The 22,864-nt window shown below is 45.0% G+C and overlaps 1 protein-coding gene across 2 annotated transcripts in view; it reads right to left on the bottom strand.

The window, feature by feature from the left end:
- The window catches only part of LOC135899291 (uncharacterized protein CG43867), an 88,875-nt gene that overhangs the window by 61,564 nt on the left and 4,447 nt on the right, over window positions 1–22,864 (bottom strand). The window contains exons 2-6 of one of the 2 annotated variants that reach the window (XM_065428536.2): window positions 15,558–15,785; window positions 12,496–12,642; window positions 7,284–7,390; window positions 3,960–4,134; window positions 1,543–1,606 (exon numbers count right to left, since the gene is read on the bottom strand). In XM_065428536.2, the coding sequence (XP_065284608.1) occupies window positions 1,543–1,606; window positions 3,960–4,134; window positions 7,284–7,390; window positions 12,496–12,642; window positions 15,558–15,734 (670 nt within the window). In that variant the 5' untranslated portion in view covers window positions 15,735–15,785. The remainder of the gene's footprint in view (window positions 1–1,542; window positions 1,607–3,959; window positions 4,135–7,283; window positions 7,391–12,495; window positions 12,643–15,557; window positions 15,786–22,864) is intronic. The other variant, XM_065428541.2, reaches the window with a different exon arrangement.

The following is a 22,864-nucleotide window of genomic DNA, read 5'->3' as shown; positions in this document are numbered from 1 at the left end:
CATTCCGTGCACTCACTTTCGTTTGCGAGGTGGTTTGTCAGCTTTCCGAATGTTGCGCAGCTGCTGTGAATGGATCTGCATCGATTCGGCACCAAACCGTCACTTTAGTTGCCTATGCCCAATTAATTCTGGTCGATTTGGTAACGGGCCACAAGCCATTACAGAATGCTTGCCGCTAATATCTTCTTAAGTGTGGCTCATCAGCGATCGGTCCCGAGATCACACACACGGGTGAGATTGATGTCTGCTGAAGTGGCGTTAAGTTCATTGTAGCGTATACAACATGATCTGCATGCTAATCAGACAGATCTTCGCACATGCTTTCACACTTTTCGAAATACGAGCTGCTTTTGTTGCCGTTCTCTCTGCCAGCGCTGCATTATTACTTCCGTCAATCCTGTCGATCCGGGCGAACCTTGCACCAATAGAGGCGGCCCTGGCTGGTGCAGCACCATTTGGGCATCGAGCCGACATCAAGCAGCACTTGCAGTGACAAACTCTGCTACCGCATCAGCCGGGGCGGTCTGCGACGCACTCAATGCTCCTATTGCACCGAAAACAGAGTGAAACAATTGCTTGGGCGGCATCGAGCGTAAGGGCCTCCGCGGCGCACGATACATGTAGCACTGTACGGATCTCTACAACGAACATATTAAATATTAGAAAAATCAAATAGTAGACATTTCATTCATGAATCGAATTATTCGAATGTTCACTGTCTGATCCGATTCAGTGATACCCGAGTATTCGCACCCTCCTAATTTTGGTGGCTCGCGGAATCCTAAGATGCCGTTCATGGAAAGCCCTAGTATACAAGAATACAAACCTGGCAGCACAGCGTCTCCAGTTTGGCATCCCATGCCCCGTGCCACTCAGTGAAAAAAAAAAATCTAGTGTCATTCACGCTTTTTTGTGGTATGCTTATCGGACCAGGAGGCCTTTTCCATACTTGAAGCAGAGTGGCATTCCGCTCTTGCTGATAATGAATGGCCATAGTTTGCAAAAGCCATCTATACGCGTAGCGAACAAAACTAAGAGTACCCTGCTCATTCCTTCCTCAATGTCATGTACTGCCCTTCAGATTCAATCTCTTGTTTGACAGAAACTGCCAAAACAGTGCTGTTCTAAATTTCTCGGCATTAAATATTTTCGACAATGCGAGAAGTGACTGCAAGTACGTTAGGAGAAGCACACTTGCAGGGGCGTGGCGTGACACTACACTTTATATATAGAATGTGGCGGTGAACGGGAGTTCGATGTTCGCATAGTACATCGCTACGCTTTTGCGTGGCATTTTCAAGGGAATTTTAGAACTGTTCGATACAGACCATAATTCTATAGTATATCCAAGTTTGATACACCTACGATCGACGATATTTAACAACTTTCAATAGTGATTTCTGTAATTGAGTATGAACCTAGGTGCAAGGACTATCCTAATAATATTCCAAATTTAGAATCTTCCCAATGGTAACACATTAGAGCACAGTAGGTAAAGAAAAATAAAGAAAACAAATGAATAGAAACATGAAGGGCACATACCTGACGTGCCTGAGTGGAGTGATTGGATGATGCCGTTGGCTGCTACCTCATAGATGCGAGACTCCTGCAAAAAGACAACTCGTTCAGCCTCACAAGAGTAGCCACAACACAGTCCAACATGTGCATAGAAACACGGCAAGGCTTTGGAGTGCATTATAGCTGGACGACCATTTAGTGAATGGCCAATCGCAAAAGCTTCTGGAGTGCAAAATTAATGAAAAAGTTATTTTAGTTTCTCCAAGATTTGCCACTCAGCATGAACGTAAGAGGAACAGTGAAATGGCGCAGTATTCTTAAGTGCTCACTATCGAAGAAACAATCACTTTCACAAGATTTCACGTGACTGGCTCCAAGGAACAGTAAACTCCCGTTAACTCAAAGCTATAGGAACTGGGGAAAATTTTGAGGTAAGCGGAGCTTCAGGATGTATGAAATCACAAAAAAAGAAGCCATCTTGCCACACATAGACCACGTGGAGCTTTTATAAAATGCCACTAGTAATAATTTCGGTCACTATCGCATGCATCCGCGCCTGCAGGCAATGGCATTACCGGCACTGGGCCAAGACAGCATGCTCGGTACAGAGCCAGGACGATTGCTCCTAACGATACATTTGAAGCCAGTCATCTAAGCATAACCGTTTTTAGACTCCTAGAAACCTGATGCTGCTATTTTCTGCATCATAACAATTTAACTTCAAAAACTGAAACAGAAGTGCACAATGTTACACTTTTAATAGATGCCCATAAGTGGCGCACAGCATTTACGCCTCCCCGCCATGCGGGCAGGAAGTGGGCACCCTTATCAAGCTGCGATATTGCTGAAACGCTCTGGTCTCGCAAGCTAGCTTCCTTTAGATGCAGTGCATACGCTGATCGAGCCTGCTTAAAAGTGCCGATCATCTTGCCCGAGATTACAATTACTACATTGTGGGCACACTCACGCATCAGTGATAGCATCCTAAATGAAAGGGGGAAAAAAAAAACATTGGCAGTGACTCCCAGCTCATAGCCACCTCGTGAGACCACAACAATGTGGCAGGGAGCAGCCGAGCAAGTTTCCACGAGTGGTGATAGAGAGAACAAAGAGGTAAACATAAGTGTAACGCACGGCCCGCCGCAGTGTCTGGCTCAACCAGTGAGCTGCCGCGGTAGTAAAAAGCGAGTGCAAGCATTTCTTTTTTCCTGTTATTTTAGGAGTCGAGATTTCGAGATATTCGAAGTCCTGCCCAAAAAATTTTCGAGATGAGAGGTGAAAAACATATGGTCTGAAACTACGGCCTTAAAAAAATTTCGGCTTAGCCGATATTTTAATGTATCAAAGTTCGAGTTAATGAGGATTTACTGTATATGGCCAACAATGTTTCTGACCCTGTGTGAAGATAGCGAGCTTGGAACAGTGCCAGGTATGCTGTCACCCATACACACTAATGCGTCCGGTACCGAGTCACACGAAACCTCACAGAAGGTAGTCGTATCCACAAAAGTGATTGGTCCAGAATACCAACCCTGGTCATACCCGGGGTGGTATTTAGCATTAATTACTAAAGGTTTCAACTTGAGGGTGCATGCATTAACAGCAATGAAATGGGTGGTACTGGTGATTCAGAATGGGAATGCAGTTGAGAGCAGCATGAAACCAGAAGGGTTAAAGAGCTTAGGACATCTGCAGGCATAGAGTTGAGATAAATGATGCAGGACAGGGGTGATCGGAAAATTCTGGGAGAGGTTTTTCACCTGAAGTGCACTTAATTAAATTGGGCTGATGGTGAGACTGTTTTAACCCTATAACTGCCGTGCCTGAGCATAATTCATTTCATTACGGATGCACACCCCTGGCCACGCCCGAGATAACTTGTGATACTGAAACACACATTGACTGGCTCCATCATCTACTCAAAGGTTGGTTAAACTAAAATTTTATACTAGGTCTTGTTTTTTATATGACATATGGTGAAACAAAGCTCATCAACTTCTGGTGTTGCTGAATAGTCTCCTTTTCTGACATGGCGGACTGATGCTAAAAGCCCGCACAATTTTTTGAATGATGCAGAGATTCAAGAACCTCTTGTAAACTCGTATTCAGAGGACGTTGATCTTAATTACAAAGTGTTTTCAAGGAACAATGACAGCAACGAAGAGTCCCTGTTTCCTGAGAAACACCAATTACCCTAACTGAAATTATTAATTAACGATAGCCTTAACTTTTGTTTGACTCTTCAGATTAAAATGATGTTCAATGTTTAGCAAGCAACATACCACCAATAAATAGCATTTCAATTTAAAGCCTGCTAATATGTTAACTGGATAGAAATTGAATTGGTAGCACTTTAGAATTTTAAACACCCAGCACCCAAAGGGGTAATTTTTGGAAACAATGTAGCTGGTATAGTGCTACAAGTATAGCGATGAGCTCACCCAGGATGGGAAACGGTGCCTGGGGGGTGTAGGGGGCCGCCCAGTAGGGTCATTGCTACCTGGAACAGGCGGACCCTCTTCCCTGCTTGGGGTGTAGATCTCGGCGTAGTCGTGCAACTCTTCATCTGGAGCCACTACACCTCGTCGACAACTTTCCGATGCTTGGCTTGGCCACCTGGACAGCAAACGAATTGCATAAACGTACCTGAAAACTCTGCCAAATTTTTCATAACATTTACAAATCTGGGTTCATTCTACGATTTTACGCATGTTGCGTTAAGCTTTACGAAAAATAAATTCTGTTCGTGAAAAAGCTTCAAAGGTGTTCAAAGATGGGGCTCATGGATTACTGCTACTGTGGATGGCCATAGCTGTGCCGGTAGTGACATCTTGTGACAATTTGTCAAAATAAAATGCATTTGAAACATTTTTGTGTTGCACTAGTGCTTTTGTAGAAGGATAATCATGAAAGGACTGACTTCACTAAAGTGGAAATTATTAAAAGTTAAATGCATAGTTTGTTACACCGAGGGATTCGTTATATTGGAGTTCATTATATCGAGCTTTAACTGTAGCAGTGTTGCCACCTTCGTACTGTACGTACATTCTGTGAAGGCTCCCCACTCAAAGAATCAAGAATCAAGAAGTCTTTATTGAGTAACACAAACAAAATGTATACACAGATATTTGGACCGATAGCCAATGAGGCTAGTAAGCGGTCCAATACAAAATAACATATAGGACAGCAATCACAAACACATTGAAGAAAAACTAACTTTGTAGCCTTGCTTCCATTCCCAAAAAATGTTTCTTGCATGTCAGTTTGAAATTCCTAGCTTGCTTTACTTCAATTGGCAACGAGTTCCAAATTTTCGCTCCTGTAAATTCTATTCGTCTTTCTCCGTACGCATTATGGCAAATAGGAAGGTTAAAATTGCCATTGCTGGCTTGTCTAGTGTTGCGGACGGGAATACTGAATGCACCAAGAGGTAAGGGGTAGTTGGTATTTATAATATTATTAACCATAAGAGCTATTTTGTAATCGCGTAAGGTTGTGAAAGACATGATTTGCATTGCGTTAAAAATGTTATTGTTAGAACTATTCGAAGAAGGTAATCCCATGGTTTTCAAGGCACGTTTTTGTAGTCTTAGCAATGGTGTTAAATACGTTTTGTATGTGATTCCCCATGATTCACTGCAATAACTGAGATGACTGTGACATAATGAAAAATACAGTGATCTAAGAATAGCAGGTGGAAAGTGCCGCCGTGCCTTAGACAAGGTAAAACAACCGTACGCAACCTTTTTACACACACTGTGCACCTGTTCCTTCCAAGACAAGTGGCAGTCGAACATGACCCCTAAATATTTAAAAGAAGACACACTATCAATAACATTGTCGTCAACACATATAGAAAAATCACTTAATTCAATACACTTTTGTTTTGAACGAAAAATAACATATTTAGTTTTTTCAGTGTTTAAAGTTAGATGATTATTACGAAACCAGGTCGAGATACGTTGGAGTTCATTGTTAATAGGATTTTCTATTGATTCAAGTGAGTTGCCAGTAAAGATAAGTGCAGTGTCATCCGCATACATCAAAATTTGAGAACACTGTATTGCATTGGGGAGGTCATTAATAAAGAGCGAAAATAAAAGCGGTCCCAGAACTGACCCCTGGGGTACACCACACGTAACAGTTTGGTATGCAGACTTGAACTGTTTGAGGACAACTTGCTGCTGTCGTGAGGAAAGATAACTTTTAAAGAATTCAAGGGCCCCGCTACGCACACCATATGCTTCCAGTTTCATTAAAAGAATGGAGTGTGAAACTGTGTCGAAAGCTTTTTTGATGTCTATAAATACGCTTACAGCAACATTATGGTTATGAAGAGCAGATAGGATAAGCTGTGATAGAGTAACTACAGCCGTGGACGTGGACCTGCTAGAAACAAATCCGTGTTGCTGAGGACAAATAATATGATTAACATCAAGAAAGGTTTTCAGTTGGAAAGCAATTAATTTTTCAAAAATGGTATTGACGACACTCAGTACAGATATTGGCCTGTAACTAGACGGGTTGTTAGGGTCACCAGTTTTAAATATCGGAACAACTTTTGCAACTTTTAAAGTATCGGGGTATAAGCTAGAGTGTATCGCATGATTGAATATTCTGCACAAAGGAACACAAAACAAATCAATGTTGTCCTTGATTACCTTAGCCATTATGCCGTCTGGCCCGGCCGCTTTATTCGTGGGCATGTTCGCCACAACACTTGCAACTTCATCGCTAGTAATGTTCGAGAAACTGAATTCATTATTAATACATCGAGGTATGTCGGATGTCACTGAAGCTAAGGGAGTAGGTTGCGCACTGTTCTGACCGCATGTTGTGAAGAACTGATTAAACTGGTCTGCAGTCTCTATTGACAAGTTGACAGGAACAATCTGTTTTCTTTTAGCTGTTCCCGTAACTTCTCCTACAATCTTCCATACTTGCTTTAAACATTATGATGTGTCTAAACTCTACCTCAGAATCTCTCTGCATTGCAATGAAAGTTATGAGTTGTGTCGGCCAACCAGAAACAAAAGCCATAGAAAAGGCTCCTCCCTCGTCTGCCTTTGATCTGCCTCCACGTAATCTTGGTTGAATGAAAGCTTCTCACGAGGATTAGTAGCGTACAATAGGCACACTTTGATCCCTTCCCTGGACCACACTGCTGGCTCTTGCTACAAATAAGTTTAAAGGAGCCATACGTTGGGCATGTTGGTATCTAATAGTTGAGAAAACAGCACAGAACAACAAAGGACACAGAAGAAGACTAGACGAATGCAACACTGACTAACAAAGCAAGTTTTTATTAGAAACACGTGAATAAGTACAGCGCTATGTTACATGCAGTGCAAGTATGCTCCAAAGCCCTACATATGTGCATCAAGACAATCAGTTTCTATGCTGTTCAGTGCAACAAATGGCCTCGTCACGCTTCAAATGCTGTTAGTCAGTGCTGCATCCATCTAGTCCGCTTCTGTGTCCTTTGTTTCGTGCTGATTTAACAACTACAGATTGGCTGACACCAGTGCTATCCTGCGCTGCACTGCACGAAATTGGCAAGATGGAGTACAGGCACTTAAGGAAGTTGTTGGACGAGTAGGTCGTTCAGGATTGCTGTACATCACTCTGCTTGGTCGCAACATAAGTAACATATGCCTCGACTCTTTCTCTGTGTCACATTGCTTGTATTGCACCAGGCAGGCTATTGTCTAGACACACCATGCAAGTAACTGTATAGCAGAGTGAGATGCAGAGACAGATCGCACCCCTTGTGGGCTGTGCCATCTTCCTCGGGGGAGGCCATGGAACTGCACGAGGAGAGGGTGGTCACCTCCCGGAACCGCTTACGCTCCAACCGTACTCCGGGGCAACTCTGCAAGACAGATGACAGGCAAGGAAGTTTGGTCACTCATTACCGATAGCTGTTTTTGGCTGCATATATTTATTGATGCATTACGAATCATCTTCGGTGGCACCTGCCGTACCATACTCTATGAAAGCCGCTTTACGCTGGTATATACAGTTTAAGCTTGTTATAAGAAAGCAACAATGGACACAAAGATACATGCATTACAGTTGAACCTTGCAATAACGAAATCGGCGGGGAATGCAAAAAAATTCGCTTTTGGGAGAACTTCGTTATTGTGAAATGAGACAGCACAGACAGGCAATGCAATGCAGAACGAAACTTTACTGTCAAAATTTTGTTAGCCTACTCTCGAGGATATAGCTTGCTCAAGGATATAGAACTGCATTGCCAACAGTACAAGGTGCACCGCATGCGTCGATCAGTAGCGGCAGCAATGCCGTGGAGCAGTATTCTCGTTCAATTGCTTTTGGAGATACAATCACTTTTACGAGATTTTGTGTAACTTGGCACCAGATGCAGAGAAACAGCACTCAACGCATGCAGCAGCATTTCTCCAGCATACGCTGTTGCCCGTAGGCACCAACACATCCAGTGCCACGCACAAAAATGATCGTACCTCGTATACCCGAAGGCAATCGATTGAGATTACGGCAAATCTACATCCGGCAGCAAATCCACATGCGCTGCCCATCGGGTCGCACCAAAACCTGTGTTCTTAAAGCAAGGGATGCATATTCCTTGACGATAGTTTGTTCATGACCCGATGCGTAACTCCATGCTGTAACTGCCATCTCAAGCGCCATGAACAATTCCATGTCAGTGGGACATGGATTTCCTTCTTTTTGCTGTATTTTTCCCACCAAGATGCACATTATGTACTGCACTAGGTATGCAAATATTGTTGTAACATGTTGGCAGCTATATGCGCGCCCCTTAAAACTGGTAACCAACAAACAAGGTGGCAGCCATGACGTGTTGCCAGCGCATGTGGTCACTTCCGGCGCTTGTTTTTTTTTTTTGTAAACACATGGTATTTTGGTGTTGCGAGAATTCTGTTGTCACAGGATTTCATTATCGCCGGTTTCGACTGTATATCTAATACTCATTAGGAGCATATATTCATTATGTGCTGGTATGGGTGAGAAATATTTCACATTGACTGTTCTATTGAAGTTTTACTAGAGCGGGGCTGCAGAGTGACATCGTGAGGATGCTGCTATCCCATTCCAATCAGGCACAAAAATATTTCGAATGATCCTAGTGCCATAAATTTTATGTGAAAGCAAAATTAGTACATGCCACTGAATTTTGAGTAGTTAGTACAGTCGAATCTCAATAATTCGAACTCACAGGGACCCGAAAATTTGTTTGAATTAAAAGAAGTTCGAATTTGAAGGAGGACTTGTTCTAGAAGTACTCGTGCACCATAGCACAATGCACGAACGGTGCGAGTCATGAAACATCACGGCGCACAAGCACACAATGAGCGAGTACCACGGAACTGCCCACACCGGCCAACGCTCGCCTTCCTGATAATAGTAGAAAACGAAACTTCAGGGATTGGGCTAAGCTGGCGCCAAGCCGGCACGGAGGCAGGTGCATGCGGAGCCTGCTGAAGGTTAGGTAGTTACGAGAAAGTTGAGAGGCAGGGCGAGGGGAGTGCAGTTGCAAGGAGGGGCAGGAGGGAAGCGGATTTGCTTTCCCACCAGCTTGATGGATGGCGCTAATTACCTCTGCCACCTAGGCTTACTGCCACCTAAAACTGCCATGGCGGAGCTGCCGAGGCGGGACTTGGCCTCCGCCACTGCTTCCCACTGTGTGCTTGCATGATTTTTCCTTCGTCTACTGACAGATTGGTGCTGGATTTATGTTCTTCGTCCTGCGTTCTTAACTCGTCATGTCTTATGAAGATGAGGAAGTGATTGCCACTAATCATAATCATGTGGGTGTGCTCCCTTCAGTTGCAGTGTCACCGTGTGCAAAAAATAAGGAGAATGAAGTGCTGAGTGTCGCCTTCGCGTCCTCATATTCAGGGTCCATATTATTGTACAGAATTGGATGTAGCGCACTGTATCTAACAACCTTTCCATCAGGATGTCTCATTTTAAACTCATCATTGTAAAAATTGCTCGAAAAGCGAAGCATCAATTGCAATAGCAAATTAGTGGACGTCTATATGAAGCAAGGATAGTAGTTTTATCGGCTGTATGAACTTGTAAACATAGGCATACTAACTAAAATAACAAGCATGGTGTCACGCGCACAAGCAAACATGAACTCATTTCCCTCGATGACTGTGGAAACTTGCTATCAAAACGCTTCCACGGCAGCAGGAAACGCGGCAAGGAAACGCGGCAGCAGCAGCGAGCGAAGTGACGTTCGTGCTGTCTATTGCTTTAACGAAAAGTGAGCGCCGAGAACACAAAACTACAAACTGCCAAGGTACCTAGACTCTGCCCCAACACAGACTGCTCTGAAGATATGGCTGCACAACTGCGCGCAGCCGCCACGTGCACAGTTGCAGCCGGAAAAGAATGCCGCCCTCTCCCCCCCCCCGAGCACCTGTCAATGTTGGGTATCTCACGCATCACGGAAGACGGCATGCTTCCTCCCTGCTCTACCCGCCATGGTTGCTTAGTGGCTATGGTGTGGGGCTGCTAAGCACGAGATCGCGGAATCGTGTCCTGGCCACGGCGACCGTATTTCGATGGGGGTGAAATGCAAAAACACCCATACGCTTAGATTTAGGTGCACGTTAAAGAACCCCAGGTGGTCCAAATTTTCAGAGTCCTCCACTGCCTCATAATCAGAAAGTGGTTTTGGCATGCAAAACCCCATAATTTATTTTAATTCCTCCCCACTCCGTCTCTTTCACACAAGCGAGACTGAGCCGTGATCGTCGGCTTCCCTTGCACACTTTCACTCGCAGATAAAGCGTAGGGCAGGCGGCAACAGTATTATGGTCCATGGACTTCATAAGGAACCTTGCGCACGGCATTGAGGAGTCTCTTCTAACCCTTTTCCTCTATGGCAATGTCAGAGCAATGCTGGTCGAGGGTGCCGCTACGTGATTTGGCGTACTGCTGAGAGCATTGTCGGAGTATGGTATGTCCGAATTAACTGTCGCAAATGCTGGCGCGTTTGGAATTACCAGGTGTTTTCGCCCATTGTAATGCACATAACTTTGATTGGACCACAATGTCAGTTCGAATAAACCGGAAGGTCGAATTAAGCGCGTTTGAATGAACAAGATTCAACTGCATCTGGCAAAAAATTAAATGTAGTGCTCAAAGTGATCAACACAGAAGGAGAAATGCTGAGTCCTTTTGCTTGTACTATGGCTGCTTGTTTACAAACATGCAGTTTTTTGTCTGTAGTGTTAGTGAGTAAGCACCATTGCTGCTGAGGCGTGTACATTTACATTCGCCTTGCATGTTGAAAACAATTGATCACCCCAATAGTTTTACAATAGAAATACAGTAGAACATTAATTTAATGAGAATAGATATACCAAATTATTGGATACAGTGAAGTACATAAACCGAGAATTTATTAGGCTGTGCTTCATTTTATTCAGCAGCTTTGGCAAAACTGAAAATGCAGGATCTGAGGCAATATTGCTTACATTGAAGTTAATATATTTGTTCACTCGATAATTTCTTCACCTGGTACAAGTCTGGTAGTAAAAATGCCAATCAGTCAGCAAGTGAAACTTAAAATAGTGCATTCTGGATCTACATGCACATTTTGACCGACGGCTGGCCTTGCACGGTCATCAGCCAGAGCCAACATGCTGATCCTATGTGAACACACGAGTTGTACTAACGACAGTGGAAAACACGTTTGTAATTTAGTATTGTTCAACTGCCACATGTCGTCACAGCAAGCCACTGATGGACCATGAGAACCAGCAAGAAATCCTTTGCTGGTATATCAAATGCACCATGTTTGCATTTGTTTCGCATAGATCCGATTGCAATTTGCTCCTGCCAACACATCAGTATGTATGACTAAAATGAATATAGGATATAATGAAGGTATTTTCATTTCAGATGCAACTTTGTTAAAAGAATGTTTGAAAGCAAAACATGGCCAACCAAATTTTAGATTTACCATGTTATATCCATGTTCCTTAAATCAAGGTCTGGCCTTATTCTTACTATTTAGTGTGCCAGGGAACTTTTAGGCCACAAGCAGAGAGTTCCCTTGCAATCATCAGCAGCTTATATGTAGATGCGCAGTGACATTTAGTGAATGCTGTCAACCCAGGGTTCACCCCACGGTGGAAATGCCACCCATCACTCAGGTTTACTGCCCACCGCTCTGTCTGACTGGTCAAGATCTTTTTTTTCTTTTGTGATTCTTGGCTGCTTCTTTATTATGAAAGGAAATATTACAAATAAAAGTAACGTAGAAGCTTAAAGAATCAATTTTCTACTACGCTGCCTACAAAAATTTGGTAGAAAATTAGGAGCCAGGAGGTGCCATCTCACCACGAACTGGGTGACTTTCTATTGGTGCAATGCCGCCATTTAGCAACCATCGTAAAGAGGAGCAATCTGCACTTCAGCTTGCCACAGTGCCGTATTTCGCCAAGCCAAAGTAAAAAGCAACAGAAACTAACGAAAAACAAAAAAGAAAAAAAAACATCGCGATTTGTTACTGCTGCAATGCAGACATGGAAAGTGCTGCTATTAGCCGACACAAATGCACAATGCCGACACACAATTTCGACAGCAGCGAGCTGTGCATTTTTTTCCCTCTGAAGTGCGGTGATAACGATGGGATGCGTCGCTGGCTTGCATTAGCTTCATTAATGCATCCAAAATGCAAAATTGGTGAAATTACAATTCAAAATCACGCAACGGTCATATCGCCGTATCGGAAAAGAGAGAGAGAGAGAGATAAGTTTAATAATGTAGATGTAAACTACAGTTGATGAATCTGCCAAATATTTTGGTGACTTCGGTTTGTACGTTTTCCCAGTCAGTACAGCTTTTTCTCGCGTTTTTTTTTTTTCTAAAATGCATGAACGAGGTTCTTATGTACTTCAAGAAAGCTGGTACACAATGGGCACTGGTGGTTCATGTTGCGCGGGATCGCCGTACCGTGGGGTGTAGGACAGCAGCCGTGTAGGCGGGCGGGGCCTCGTCGTCGTCGGGTGGTGCACCCGCGCTGGCTGTCAGCTGCTCGCTCAGGTGCGTCAGTCGCCGTCTCAGTTCCTCCAGCTGTTCGTTGCACCGCTCATTCTGCTCCTGTGAATGCGCACAGATGACAAGAAATTGGAACAAGACAAAGGGCTCGCAGGGAGGTGGACACTTGGTGCGACCAATAGTGGGCAAAGTTCTACTGATCAGCATAGTAAAAAGTACCACTATTTATGTCACTTTCCTTTGTTCATGTGTTATACATTATCGGTCCATCATCTCATAGTATTATGTGTACAGTTGCCGATCAATAATTCAGACACGCTTGATTATTCGGACAGGCCAGCGGCACCACCGCTAGCTCCATAGACAATGAATAAGCACGGCCAAAATTTTGGACACCTTGTAGCATGCCGTGCAATAATTCGGACTCCGACTGCAAGACCACGTGCTAATTTGACCACCGAGTCAAGCAGATACTGTGATAATTTCGTTTTGATACGTCACTGCAGATGTCACCAGCACCTCCTCAAAACCGAAACAAGCTAAGCCCACTTGATTGTGTAATCGCCGATGAGAATTCGGTGCATGCATTCACTGTGTTTTCATCTGTCTGTAGGAACAGCGTGCCCATGGCAGAAATACAGGCCGCAATTCTGTAGCGGTTCTGCTCAATTCTATGCAACAACTCTTATCATCCACCGTTCATGGCCGCCTGATCCTGTTGATGACACATGTGGAGAGTTGAGCTGACCACTAACAAAGCGCGAGAAGTGTGACAATGAATAGCATGAAAGGCATTGCTAGAAAATTGTGGCCACAAAATGTCTAGGCCAAAGGCGAGCCCATGTGTGTGTAGCAATGTGTTGACAAACTTGGGCCATATTCTTGGACAATCACTTTCGAAGATACTTCAATTTTTGCTATATTTTGCGTGCCTAGCAGCAAACACATCAACGGCCTGCAGCCTTTCTGCACTGTGATAAGACAGTGTGCTTGGCAGTGTGCCAAGAATGCTGTCGCTCGTAGACGCTGATATGTGTTATGCTAGTCCCTCAAAACTGAAATTATCTCCGAAAGTGACAATCCGAGAATATGGCGCATCTTTTTCGGCCACTTGTGTAAAAAAGTTAACTTATTTTTGGATAAATCCGGTATTTTGGACTCCCAATTATACCAGCGTTCTGGTTATCCCTGTTGAGTCCAAATTATTGGTGAGTGTCTGTGTTCCAATGTTCATTTTGTTTTGCATAAGTGCTCTTTTCTGTTTCTTTTGACTACTACGTTAGTTGTTGTCATGTGGAAACAACCAGTTTATTTTCTTGAACTCTGCAATAAACTTTTTCTATTTCTGTTCTTGGACGTATGATTGTCGCTCCTATTTATGTGCCCTTTTTCCCGCTACCTGTCTTACGTAAATTTTGCTTAAGATGTTTTATACTTCAATGCTGTGTATTGATACTACATATAACACATAGTGTATATTACCCAACTGCAATGGTCTCGAATGAGAGTGGCAGTATTGTAAATACATAAATATGACAGATGTTTGGAATAGCACGACATTCACTTCTCATTTCAATATAGCTTTCACTGGGGACTGTCGACTGCAACCGAACTGATTTCTAGTGTACATGCCTTCACACCAGTTATAGATAAAGCTGGTCAGGAGTGCGGGCAAGGGTGTGCACATACAATGTTTACATGCACAATGGGTGTGTTCACATTGGACTGGAGAATGGCTCCTTGAGACACAAGTTTTTACACCCCGCATTTTCTCACTTCTTTTCACATTGAAAAGCCCATACATAATAATGTTTCTACCATAATAAAAGTATTTCAAAGTGAACACTTCCTCTGTGCGTGTTTTTGTGTAGTATATATATGTGAAAATTTTCACTTTGCACCTTCAATTATAATTTTGGTAAGATATAGCAAGCAAAACACAAGACTTGAAGGAAGGGACAACATGAAGCGGTACCGTTGCCGCTACTGCTTCGTGTTGTTCCTTACTTCAAGTCTCATGTTTTGCTTGCGGTATCTTCCCAAAATCATGAATCACCAACTGGTCTACTAGGTTATGTTCAATTATAAGATTCTTGAACAAACGCAGTACTGACATGTTTTTGTCCAGAGTCCTCAAGACCTTGCCAAAACAAATTAAATGAGAATCACAGGTAAAGGCACCCACACACTGAGTTGTGACTGAATTGATAGGGTATTACAATGGATAAAATTTTCAGAATCAACCAGCAAAGCATAACTGTGGCTCTGGGATGTAAAAGCCAACCAATCTAGTGAAATGAGGACACTCTTATGGACACTTTCAGCCACTATGCACATATTTTAGCGCTGTGCTGCTATTTGAGTGGAAGACTGGGGTCGACATGTCAGAAGCAGCAGTGCTGATGGCATCGGGTAATGCTCCGTTAAATAACAATGTGCCAAAAATGTTTTTTGCCATGTACCACATCTTGGCAACAAAAAAATACAGCGTCAGGAAGTTTCTGTTAATGTGGGATCCCTTACAACCATCTATGGTCCATGAAAGGACCACATGGTTTATACAACCACCATGTTGCAAGAAGCTATGTACAGCAAACTCTGAGCTGGTACTGTCCTCAAATGGCAACACCAAAGCCATAACCTCCTGTATTTTTACAATGCCTGCCCAGTCGCTCAACAATGTGAGCTAGTCACCCAGTGCTATGGTACCATATTCCCAGTCATTTCATACCTGTTGTTGCCAGAGCATGGAAAACTTTTGCCGAATGCTATGGTCACTCCTTGACCCACTTCTATGCGTCTGTACGATACACAATGAAATAAAGTTGGTGCGACTACAAACATGCTTTATAAACCGCGACCAACTACTGGGAAAGCAGCGCCCTCTAAGCGACACAGGTTTTGGAGTCACTGGGCTGGCATTGAAAAATTTCGGGAGGTCAGTGTTGAACCGCACACGTACAAGCCAACACTGTCTAGTATTATCCAAAGACCCACTCCGTTGAGGCCTTCCTTGCCTGCAGGCGGGTGTTGTGCTCCTCGAGCTGCCTGAGGCGCTGGGCGACCCAGAGCCGCACGGCTTGTGCCTGGGCGTGGGCGCGCTGTGCCTGGTGGGCGCGCAGCTGCCGCTGCTGGGCCAGCTCCCGCTCCAGGCGCAGCACCTCCTCCGCGAGGCGCAGCACCTGCTCACCCATCCACCTCAGCCACTCTGCTGCCTTTGCCACCGACGGGACAGCCACCTGCACCTGCGACGGGTGTCACGTCTATTTGCCATGTTTGCGGATCAACTCAAAACTCGGACCATTGGTTCGACAGTTCGCCTGTTATGGCTAGCTAGGTGGCACGCAAACTAACTAAGAAGGCTGGCATATTGAAGCACTACTAAGCACAAAAGAGAAGTTGCGAGCAGCCCCAGAGCTATCGTATAATGCGCGGCAACCATGTCACCGTTAGCTACTTTAACAAAACTTGGGGCTGGGCTCGTCAGTTCAACATTTAACCACTATGACTACCGAGCAGGAAAACACAAACAAGGACCTGCATCCTGAAGTGCTATTAATTACCAGAAGCTCAGGGGCAACACCAGCCAGGTTTCCGTGAAGCTATTATAGCACACAGTTATCATGCAGTCATGCCAAGAAACAATCCATCATTGGTTGTCAGGTAACAAAAGCAAAATTCAATACTTTACATGCCCATGTGTGAAAAAAATGGGACCTAATGTCAGTGTACACACAGTGGACATACCACTGCCTGCAAAGTAAGTACAGGAATGTCATAAAATTAAGAATAATGAAAGAATAGTTAGACAGTAGTGACATTGGGGTTAGTTGGCTGGGTATTTTTTTTAATCTGACATGCTCGATACAAACATGCTGATGAGAAGGAAGGATGACAAATGAGAATTACTACTGCATGTGCCCTCTTTACACATCCACATCTTTGCAGAGAGCGTCAATGTCAGAGAAGTGGGAAAAGTAAGCGGTGGTGGCTGGTTTGTCAGTAAACTCATACAGTAGCAAAGACTATACCATTAGATCTTTCCACAACTAAACATGCAGTTGGCAGTGTCCCTGCCGCAACCTACAGTGTCATGTATTGGAAAGAAAAGGTTGATGGGCACGAAATGAACATTATGAGAAAGAAGGTTAAAGATCTAGACAGCTGTGTCTTACCAGTACTCACCTACGGGGCAGAAACCTGGAGGCGTATGAAAAGGGTTCTACTTAAATTGAGGACGATGCAACGAGCTATGGAAAGAAGAATGATGGGTGTAACATTAAGGGATAAGAAAAGAGCAGACTGGGTGAGGGAACAAACGCGAGTTAACAACATCTTAGTTGAAATCAAGAAAAAGAAATGGGCATGGGCAGGACATGTAATGAGGAGGGAAGATAACCGATGGTCATTAAGGGTTACGGACTGGATTCCGAGGAAGGGGAGGCGTAGCAGGGGGCGGCAGAAAGTTAGGTGGGCGGAAGAGATTAAGAAGTTTGCAGGGATGACATGGCCACAATTAGTACATGACCGGGGTTGTTGGAGAAGTATGGGAGAGGCCTTTGCCCTGCAGTGGGCGTCACCAGGCTGATGATGAGGTGCTTCTCTTGTCAGCACATTTCTAACCCTGTTTTGTGCTCGGGAGTCTTTTCTACGGATATACAGACGACGCTCATTACAACGGACGCGGGTACAACAGACTTTCGGATATAACGGACCGCATTTCAACTTTAGCTTGCGCTACGTATTTTATTATTGCAACGAAGTTCGCTTTTAACAGATCACTCTACAACAAACTATAGGCTCTAGCGGACGAAATTAGCAGCCATTTGTGTCAAAATCGAGCGTACAAAACGGCCTTGCCGTGTCGACACGGGCTGACAACTGACTTACGAGGGTCAGCCGACGATCGCGGCTCAATATCGCGCGGGCGAGGAAGGCGGGGCGAGGCGAGGGAAAGGGGCGGGTTTTACTGCGGCGGCTGCTGAGTAGGGCGCGGCCGCCATATCCTGAAAGCAATCTGCGATGCGGACAAAGTGCGCATTCGCGCGGACGCCGTATCTCGAAAGCGATCTGCGATGCGGACGAAGTGCGCGCCCGCGCGGGCGCCGTATCTTGAAAGCGATCTTCGATGTGGACAAAGTGCGCGGCCGCCTTATCTTGAAAGCGATCTGTGATGCGGACAAAGTGCGCCCGCGCGTACGCCGTATCTTGAAAGCGATCGCCGATGAGGACAAAGTGCGCGCCCGCCTGGACGCCGCATCTTGAAAGCGATCTGCAATGCGGACGAAGTGCGCGCCCGCGCGGGCGCCATATCTTGAAAGCGATCTGCGATGCGGACAAAGTGCGCGGCCGCCTTATCTTGAAAGCGATCTGTGATGCGGACAAAGTGCGCGCCCGCGCAGGCGCCATATCTTAAAAGCGATCTGCGATGCGGACAAAGTGTGCGCCCGCGCGGCCGCCTTGAAAGCGATCTGTGATGCGGACAAAGTGCGCGCCCACGCGGGAGCCGTATCTTGAAAGCGATCTGCGAAGCGGACAAAGTGCGCGCCCGCGCAGGCGCCTTATCTTGAAAGCGATCTGTGATGCGGACAAAGTGTGCGCCCGCGCAGGCGCCATATCTTGAAAGCGATCTGCGATGCGGACAAAGTGTGCGCCCGCGCGGCCGCCTTGAAAGCGATCTGTGATGCGGACAAAGTGCGCGCCCACGCGGGAGCCGTATCTTGAAAGCGATCTGCGAAGCGGACAAAGTGCGCGCCCGCGCAGGCGCCTTATCTTGAAAGCGATCTGTGATGCGGACAAAGTGTGCGCCCGCGCAGGCGCCATATCTTGAAACCGATCTGCGATGCGGACAAAGTGCGCGCCCGCGCGGCCGCCTTGAAAGCGATCTGTGATGCGGACAAAGTGCGCGCCCACGCGGGAGCCGTATCTTGAAAGCGATCTGCGAAGCGGACAAAGTGCGCGCCCGCGCAGGCGCCTTATCTTGAAAGCGATCTGTGATGCGGACAAAGTGTGCGCCCGCGCAGGCGCCATATCTTGAAACCGATCTGCGATGCGGACAAAGTGCGCGCCCGCGCGGGCGCCGTATCTTGAAAGCGATCTGCGATGCGAACAAAGTGCGCGCCCGCGCGGGCGCCGCATCTTGAAAACGATCTGCGATGTGGACAAAGTGCGCACCCGCGCGGACACCGTATCTCGATATCGACTGCCGATGTGGACAAAGCGCGCGCCCGCGCGGGTGTCGTATCTTGAAAGCGATCTGCGGTATGGACAAAGAGCGCACAGTCCCGGTAGTTTCGTAGGCGCTGTGCTTTCGACGTTTAGTTCATTAGTTCACGTTGAAACAAAAGACAACACGAAGGTCAATTCGCTCACTGCTGCTACCGCGCTTCCTCACTCCAACATTTTGACAGCATCTTCCCGCAATCATTGAGCGAGATGTGTTCATGGTTAGTTGTGCGCACGTGACATCATACCTGCTAATTTAGTTAGTAAGCAAGTGTTCACAACTTTATATGGCCGATAAAGCTACTATCCTTACTTTGCATAGCTCTCTACTAATTTGCTATCACAATCGATGTTTGACCTCTCTGGTGAAAACGGCTACTTTTTTTGTTAGCTTTTTACTTTGGACATTCGTCACTGCCTCTTCATTATAACATTGTTACACAACGCGGCCGCAGCTTTGGAAGTGAGGTATTTCAGATATTATGGACTTCGGATGAAACGAACATTTTTTGTCAGATTATCAGGGTCCTTTGTTACAAGAGTCGACTGTAAACAATGATTACAGTGGAAGCGCAAAATGACACAGCTGGGTACTTCGTGGTTCAATTCTACTCATGGATTACCCACAAGCCCGCTCCGAATTCTTGCTAGATATGAACCAATCAGTTCAGCAAGAAGCGATCGTGTGGCAGTAAACCCTCTTCACTCCTATGTAGAAATGTGCGCGTGGAGGGAAAGCATTGGCCAGAGGTGGTACGATGGCACCCTCTCACAGTACCTTCGCTTCAGTGGCATCATGATGAGTATAATAAGAACACTAGCAGCAGAGCACTGTAGGGGTACACATGCCATCGTTGCAGCTAACATGGGGCACCCTAATGATTGAGAGCACTGTTTGTAGCACGCTGGTGCTGAAGGCGTGAAGCTGTGTGGGAATATCATTGATGCATGACCAATGCACAGGCAGTATCTGTGCAGATGGCTGCCGTTTGGGCCCTATGCATGCAAGTGATATCTATGGCACTTGAGGTGTAGCTCACTGAAACATTGCAGCAATAATAGAAGATCACCAATCCTTTACACGTGAAGCCGAAAGCCTGCAACATTGTTCTCACAACCATGGCTGTCGCTTCCATTCCACATTTAAGAGTGAACAGTAAGCTTTACTGCGACAGCAGTTAAGAGCTCAAAACAAGGTGCACTTTGTCTATTCCATGGCTTGTGGTAACCCTGGCTGTAACACAGCAGCTTATGTCCTCAAACCCTTCCTCCTTTCCATCATGCCCTTTTGTTTGTCTTATTTTTCTTTGTCAAAAATTATTTTTTTCACAGATGCATCTGTAGATGTATTACTGTATAATCTCATCCTGGTTCTCTTTCTTTGAATATGTGGACTTGACAGAATGCGTTCGGAGTGATGATGATGTGTGGTGTTTTATGGCGCAAGGGCCAGGTTTGGCCAAAGAGCCATGACAAGTGGTAATGTTGACAATGTATTGTGGATGGCGTGCACAATGAATTCCTCATGGTAGATGTGACATGGCTGTAAAAGGGCCTAAAACCTGTCACTGTAAGTGGCATAGAATATATAGGTGCTAAAATAATGACGCTGACTAGGTAGTGATGTGGGCTATGGCAATGAGCTTTCATTAAAACATGATGCAATAAAACATAACAGTGACACCAGAGTTTCAAGAGAGCCCTTGACTGCAGGGCTGTTAGTCGTGTGTTAAAAGTTGCCTGGCCAAATGATCTTCAGGGTGTCGGTTTCAGCTAAGAAACCTAAGACTACTTGCAGATTAAAAAGCGGTTCACCGCTAAGAAAAAATGTGGGGTGAAGAGGTACATTTTCGCTATATACAGAAGCAAAATACTTTTTCCACTCTGTTTCTATTGCAGGGCACTGAATAAGAACATGTAGCACTGTCAGACTATTGCTGCCCATACTACAAGTTGGAGGATCACCCCCAGTCAAGAGATAAAGTACTTCCTTGTACCATGCTGTTTTCCCACTTATCCAGTTCCCAGTTTTGGTTTTACAATGTGAAGCTTATTCATTGCTTGTGTATCCCACTCGCCTTGCCAATGATTCCTCAATTTACGATGCAGAAAAGGCTTTAGGTCTGTGGCAGGGATAGGGATATTTCCATCTTTGTCGCCAAAACTCACTGATGTAGCCATTTCATCAGCAGCTACATTGACTTCTATACCTCTATGGCCAGGTACCCAGCATAAGACGATCACTTGGTTGCACATATTTGCAGAGCACAAGGTATATAGTTCATTCAAATGGAGTTCTTGTGTTTTTGTAGACTAATTAAGGCTCTCACTACACTTAATGAGTCTGTGAAGACAATAGCCTTAGCTATATTTGTGAGCCGTATGTGTTGAATAGCCTTAAATATAGCGTATGCTTAGGCTGTAAAGATACTGGTGTGTGGGTTTAGTGCTCCAGATGTTGAAAATGAGGGTCCCAGAGCTGCGTAAGCAACACCAGCAGGAGACTTCGAAGCATCTGTGTAAAATTCATCACAGGAGTACTTCTCCTTAAGCTCCAGAAAATGTGAATATATGCGTGCTTCCAGGGCTCGTTTCGATATTTCTAAGAAAGAGATGTCATATTGGATAGTCTGCCACTCCCAAGGCAGTGGAAGCTGTGTAGGAGCCATTAGGACATTGTGTTAAAGAGGGACCCCTGTTTTTTTCTGAGAGTGCTTCCAACCGGAGGGACAGAGGAAGCCTAGTGGCTAGGCGGTTACGAAACAGCCTAGCAGTGTACAAGTCGCAAATAGTAGAATGACTAGGATGTTTAATACCCGAGTTAACTTTCAGGGCGTAGGACGTAGTTGAATATGTCCTTGGATAGTGCAATGACCATTCGTTAGACTCTACGTGTGATTGGAGAATGTCCGATTGGAGAGGTAACTCTGAATCACGTTCAGCAAGTTGTCTCAAACTCCCATAGCAGACAGATCACGGAGGATTCCAAAGCGCCAGGTTGTGTCGTATGCCTTCTCCATATCTAAAAATACTGACAAGAAAAACTGTTTGTGGACAAAGGCATCTCGGATATTTGTCGTGATGTGGACAAGGTGATCTGTTGTGGATCTACCCTCCCTGAAACCGCACTGTAAGGGATCGAGTATCTTGTTGTTTTCAAGAAAATGGATGAGGCAACGGTTAATCATTTTCTCAAATAGTTTGCATAGACAACTTGCCAGAGCTATAGGCCTATAACTGTTGGGTGAAAAAGGGTCCTTGCTCTCTTTGAGAAGAGGGATTACAATTGCTTCTTTTCAGGCGAACGGAATGTAACCGGCGGAGAACATGGAGTTGAAGAGTGACAGTAGTGTTTTTTGGGTTTCGGAGTGTAAGTGTCTGATCATCTCATACATTATTCTGTTACTTCCTGGAGCGGACTTGTTGCAGCAGTTTAGTGATGCCTAGAACTAAGCTATTTTAAACGGACGATTGTATACTTCGTTGGATGTGATTTTCCAACCCAAATGCAGCTGTTCTGCTAGTCGCTGGTATTTTAGGAATGTATCTGTGTAATGAGATGTGCTCGAAATGTGCTCCTAGACAACCAGCCTGGTCCTCAAGAGTGTCTGCTTGAGTGTTTACTAATGGTTGAGGATAAGTTTCACAGCCCTTTAATTTGTTTACCCCTTTTCAGGCTTTTCTTTTGTCTATATAAGAATTAATGCCAGAAATGTATTTTTGACAACTGTCCCTTTTGGCACGGCGGCATGTTCTTCTACTTTCTGATTTTATTTTTTTAAAGCTGATAATGTTTACGGTAGTCAGAGAGTCATAGAGCTGATTCCAAGCCTTATTGTGTTTCTTTTGTGCTTCCTTACATTCATCGTTCCACCAGGGAACATGTCGTTTAATAGGAGATGCATTTGTTTGCGGCATACATACTGACGCTACGTCGACAATAAATGCGGTTAAATATGACACAGCATCGGCAATACCAGGCACATGAATATCATCCCAGGTTATATATGTCAGCTCTGTGTATCGCTGCCAGTTCGCTGAGTTAGCTTTCCACTGGGGCACATGTGCAGAACATTCGTCCCGTTCCCTTACTTTTATA

This window comes from Dermacentor albipictus, chromosome 10 (assembly GCF_038994185.2).
Source record: "Dermacentor albipictus isolate Rhodes 1998 colony chromosome 10, USDA_Dalb.pri_finalv2, whole genome shotgun sequence".
In the NCBI taxonomy this organism is placed as follows: Eukaryota; Metazoa; Arthropoda; class Arachnida; order Ixodida; family Ixodidae; genus Dermacentor; species Dermacentor albipictus.
This window is presented reverse-complemented; position numbering and strand designations above follow the sequence as displayed.